This window comes from Leptonychotes weddellii, unplaced genomic scaffold, assembly GCF_054177405.1.
Source record: "Leptonychotes weddellii isolate Sample4059 unplaced genomic scaffold, ASM5417740v2 HiC_scaffold_4031, whole genome shotgun sequence".
Classification (NCBI taxonomy): domain Eukaryota; kingdom Metazoa; phylum Chordata; class Mammalia; order Carnivora; family Phocidae; genus Leptonychotes; species Leptonychotes weddellii.
Genome location: NW_028006713.1, coordinates 6,491 through 12,061, shown reverse-complemented (window position 1 = coordinate 12,061; position 5,571 = coordinate 6,491). Strand labels below are relative to the sequence as shown.

At 37.5% G+C, this 5,571-nt stretch overlaps 1 protein-coding gene across 1 annotated transcript; it reads right to left on the bottom strand.

Moving 5' to 3' along the window:
• Positions 1-1,118: 1,118 nt before the first annotated feature.
• Positions 1,119-5,316, bottom strand: LOC145719362 (receptor-type tyrosine-protein phosphatase S-like). Its single transcript, XM_081810854.1, has 4 exons — positions 4,993-5,316; positions 4,391-4,569; positions 3,676-3,802; positions 1,119-2,478 (listed from the first exon to the last, which is right to left on the bottom strand). The coding sequence occupies exons 1-4, from the start codon at positions 5,233-5,235 to the stop codon at positions 2,344-2,346; spliced, it is 684 nt and encodes a 227-aa protein (XP_081666980.1). The 5' UTR covers positions 5,236-5,316; the 3' UTR covers positions 1,119-2,343.
• Positions 5,317-5,571: the final 255 nt, after the last annotated feature.

Sequence of the window (5,571 nt, the reverse complement as noted above, 5' to 3'; positions counted from 1 at the left end):
GGGTATTGAGGAGGGCACATTCTGCATGGAGCACTGGGTGTTATGCACAAACAATGAATCATGGAACACTTCATCTAAAACTAATGATGTAATGTAGGGGATTAACATAAGAATAAAAAAAAAAAAAGAAAACAACCTGGATAGAAGAGGAGTCTTTTCTAAAGTGATTAGGCAAAACTGCTCTGACTCATGAAGTATAAATGGTTTGAGAAGGAGCTACTAATGTGCTTCTGATTCCTTCTAGAACAGTGTTCTCAGAAGCACAACAAAAGCAGAAGGGACCCTCTGTTTATAGAAATAGGAGTAACAATTATGCCCATCCACCAACTTTCTTTTCTGAATCCACTGAGAGGGAAAGAATCCAAATTCCAAGCTTAGAGAGACTGATCTTATTTGAAGAGGCCCTGCTCCTAGTTAAGGTTTCAACTTATTCCTCCTTTCCATTTTTGTAACAGCTCTTTCCCCTTTAAAGGCCTTTAGGATATGGGTGTGTATGTTCCCAAGATTCTGGTCAAGTAGACAGAGACACAATCTTTTTCATTCAGTCATATTGAGAGGAAGGGATGGCTTAGCTCAACTAGTCTTATTTCCACAGGAACAGGGCATATTCCTGACTGTCACCTTTTGATAAAGCAGGGAGATCACATTAACTTTGTGAGAACACTCAGGAATATGAAAATAACTGCTTGACCCCATTACTAACTTATGGATGGTTACCACGGAAGCATGATTTACTTCCCTCTGCTTCTGGAAAAGGCTTGGAAAGCATAGGAAGAAAGCCAAAGGCTAGGTAATGCAGATTTGTCCTCCTCTAAATATCCCAAGGATTTCACTTCTGACCACAGTTGCTTTTAGCAGCAAGAAGAGGTCATGTGCACAAACCCTCACTATTTGGAGGAGAGACCAGCTGACTCCATTTAAAGGTTACCTGTTTAACAAAACTGCATTCCAAGTGCCAACTTGCTTTCTAAACTGGAAAGTTAAGATTAGAAACACACTAGGAACACAAAGAGCAAATGCTATGGCAGCTAAGAAAATTCTAAAATCACAGGGAGCCTTTTTTAATAAAAAGAATGTGAACAAGTTCTTCAATATTTCTTTTGCTTTTTGCGATCAGATTTAATTTGGGCAAGCGAGGAGTAGTAAAGAAGGTGTCTCTGCTATTTGCAGAGACTGGCCCCGAGTCTTTATCATCAGAAATCGTTGGTGAGTTTGCTTGGAATGTACTTAAGATTTTTCACTCACATATCTATCTTCAAATTCTGAAAGGGCACTTTTTTTTTTTTTTTTTTTTTTTAAACAATGGGATGTTCACCAAGGCATGCTTACTTGGGCAACTCAAAAATGAGCCCGATAGACTTAACTGCTACTTTGAGTACGGTCACCTTCAGAGTAGTTAAGATTTCAGACTTTCTGGGATTAACAGGTCCATCACCTGGGCCAACCAGCCTGCTAACCAATTTCTCCTTCATTTTAGGTCAACAGCCAGGGCACAGCTTTGGGGATTAGCGGACAATCTCTAAACATGAGTATTGGTTGGAAAAGCTCCTTTCCAGAAAAAACAATGGATCAAGTAAATAGCTCTGTCCTGGAGTTTTATTCAACCCACCTACTGTGACAGTTCCAAAAACAAAGCAGGGCTTTGGACTGACCCCACTCTCTCCTAAGATGTGTTTGTAATCATGGTTTGAAAGTGGCCAAAGGCAAGGATATTAAAGTTTATGCATAGAACATCTTACATCAGGGCTGAACCTTGGACTCAGCAATCTAGATAAGAAATGCGGAATGAAAATTAGCCAACAAGGGTCATGGGTGCACAGCTCTCATGGACAGACACATTAGCACACCGAGGAATAAACCATGCCAGGAATCAAATTAGAATGTGCAAAGCTTGTCAGAGTCTTCTAAAGAATGCCATTTGCTCTGCAGTTTTAAAATCATACCAAATTAACCTCCAAGCCCACATGACCTAAAGGGCTTTGCAAAACAACAACATATTTACAGCCTCAAGTAATGAAGAAGTCAAAAAGCTCCAAAGAGAATGAGCTGAGAAAGTGAATGTAAGCACAGCCAACCAATCAGTAAATGCTTCCCAGGACACACACTTACCAAGTATATCCCCAAAGTTGGGCTGCCAGATGTTATGTTTGAATGGAAGCCAACCCTGGGTTTGTGAGAACACTTGCCAGACAGAGGAAAAGTTACTCTTATTTTAAAAAACAAAACAGTCCTCCAAGATCAGTTATTTCTTTTCACTTTGGGAATATGGTCACTTGGCAAATGTTTCTCCCAGAGATGCATTTTAGACTGCTTTTCAGCTAATGTTTAAGAACATAAGATTGGTCATCTTACCCTAGCATCTGTGACCTTGAATTCTCTTAGGATATATTGTGGCATGTTGTACTCAGCCATGGGATCTACAACAAAGTACTGGTATCTTGCAGATCGTTCTGCTGGCCAGTATTGGTGACATTTCTCCTAAAAGGAGAGAAGATTAATGGCAAACTATACAATGTACAAATTAAATTTTATCTATCATCTATCAATCTATATATTTAATTTCTTTCTCTCATTAATAGAAGTTCAAAATTCAAGGCCATTCCAATTGCATGTGACCCATTTTCTTTTTGAAACCATAAGTTCCTTGAGAATAGGAAAATCAAATGGTTTAATATTTGCTCATGATATCAAACACACTACTGGCATACAGTAGCTTATCAATACACATCAACTGAATTGAATATTTTGAAAGCGTAAGTGTCTTCATACTACAAGTTCTCCAAATAATAACATCAGTCCTTAGATGTAATGCTGGCCCTGTCAATCATGCATTGCACCACCAGAATAGACTTGCATCACTGTGTTATGGAATGAATAGAGCCATCAAGTGTGAATGCAGAAAGAAAATTCTATATTGATCTGGTCCAGTCTCCCTTGTTAGCTGAGGAAACTGGAGCCCAAGCAGTTTTAATGATTTGGCTAAATCTTGCAGAGATTCAACTATGAATAGTCAGAATAGTCAAGTCACTTTCCTACTTTGGCATTTTTTGCTCTCCATCTCTACATTTATACAAGGAAGAGAGAAAGAAAATGTCTGAAGCAAACATAGCAAAATGCTTACATCTATCAAATCTAAGTGGTAGGTTCTTAAGTATCTCTAATACTATTTTATGTATTTTTCAGAATAATCATTTTCAAAAAGTAGATCTAAGATGACCAGATTATATATATCCTTGGAAAAACTGTAACTTTCTAACACCCTATTCAATATGGGGTGGAGGGTGGGCAGGTAAGAATTTGCCTCACAGATAAAAGAAAGTCAAGTTTCTTCACACAGAGAAATGATGGCACATTTGCTCATGAAACTCCAGCTTGTCCAGCATGAAAGGAAAAAAGACTATGCCGAGAGCCGGGACCTAAGTCAAACAGGAACATCTACTTCTTTGCTCCTATGATCATGCTGCAATGGAAACAAAATACTAGATCTTTCTTCAAAGCACACAAATTAAAGAACTTGATGTGGCTTTGCAAGCTAAAAACCAACACAAGAGTAATGAATGGCCCAGAATGTGTCTGGAGAACTCCACATCTCCAAGAAATGATGCTGGCCCTTGGGTTATTAAAAGGAAATCGTCATTTCTTCATGGAGTGAATATCTTATGAAAAGACACTCACTCTGCCCATCTCACGCAGCTTGGTGAGCATCACGACAATGGTGGAATTGTGTTCCCAGAGCATTCGCCAGAAGTCTTCAGTGGTCTCTGCCAAGGGCCCCTGGGTAGCGATGTAGGCTTTCTGTTGTCTGAATTACAGAGAATAAAAGTAGCATGTTAAAGTTCACATTTGATATGTAAACATCAAACCCACTAATGAAAACTGAAAACATATCATCAGGGCAATTGCAGTAAGTGTCCATTAAGACTGTGTAATCAAATGAGAATATTTAATACATTTGGGGGCTTTGCAAAAGAAATTGTTTTGTTAATATTATGATGTATGTCTTTATCATTATTTAAATTTTAGTGCAACACCAATAACTCAGTTTCATGTATCATACAAATCACTTAAACAGTGGTGTCTCTTCATTTTGTAGATAGGATTCTTACACAATCTATTAAATTTATGAAATATGGTGTAAAACAGCTTCTTCATTAACTCCTTCCACAACCAAATTGCTTCTGAGGAAGAGTGCAGAAGGGCAGATTAAAGATTCCGTGACTGCTTCTTCTTACTCCTACCAAAAATAATAAAAAACAAATACCAAGGGACTGAATGCTGACCTATGCAGAAAGAAGATGCTTTGAATTGAGATGAAATTCATTCTGGCTGTGAAACTAGGGCACATGTAAATATCAAGGCTTTGGACTATCAGGGGAGCAAGAGTATATACCTGTATCCATCAATAAAACTGGCATTGATGTAATCAGATCCTTCTACTCCTCGGATAGGCTGCAGGCAGACCCTTGTGGATTCATATGGCATAATATTAACAAGGCGATTTTTGAATTTATTACATGGAAGATTGGCACTGATGAATCTTGAGGTGTGAGCTTTAGAGCTGGCTAGACGCTGTTAAATAGAAGAAAAGAAAAAAATCTGACAAAGATAATTTTAGCCTACAGTTAGATGCAATGTACTCAAGATTTCCTCTTTAGATACAAAGCTGGTGTTTACTTTAAAGCAAAGGACTCTTCAAATTGCACTCCTTTTCACTTCTACCTAATGATTCCATATAGCATACTGAATTTTTAAATATGTTTTGAGAGTATGATCTTCAATTTAAATTAGGGTACAAAAGAGCTTGACGTATTGTTAGGAAGCAAAGAACAGAAAAGGGAAAGAGGAGGAAAGTGTTTTATAGTTAGACACCTGAGAAGGTCAAGTGAATCTTGTAACTTCAGAATTTGAAAGGTTAAGAAAGTGAAGCCGCTACTCAAAGACAATCCCAGAATGACTTGCTCCTGAATTACCACATCACATCCCATATCGTACCTTAAATTCGAGCTCCATTCCTGTGACATTCTCTCCTGTTTCTATTTGTGTCAGCTTCTGAATATAGGCATACAAGTTTCTAGCTGGCACTTCGGTATTTCCACAAGTCACTGCTTCTAACAGTGCATCATGGATAAAGATGTATTGGTCTTCTGTTTGAACCATGTAATTCCTCTGGGCTCTCATTAAAGTTACATGGCCATAAATATCTACAGTTTTTTCATGCTTTATTCTTTCTAACATGGCATCTATTACGATGAAACAACCAGTCCGGCCAACTCCCGCACTGTAAGAAAAACAGAGAAAAGAAAAGTCCAAATAAATCTATCAGGAAATCAAAACATAAAAATTTATTTTAATTCTTACTAAGTAGGTTTTAAACCCATTAATTCTTTTCAACTAGCTATTGGGATTATTTCAGAGCACTCTAAAATAAAAAAGTATTATCAAGTCACTACAACCAGAGGATAAGGAATCAAATACCAAGTAATATTAATTTGGTTTCAAAATGTAAAACCATTAAATCCATAATTACTGTGGTCATTGATCATGTAACAGAAAGTAGACATTATTTTGAAA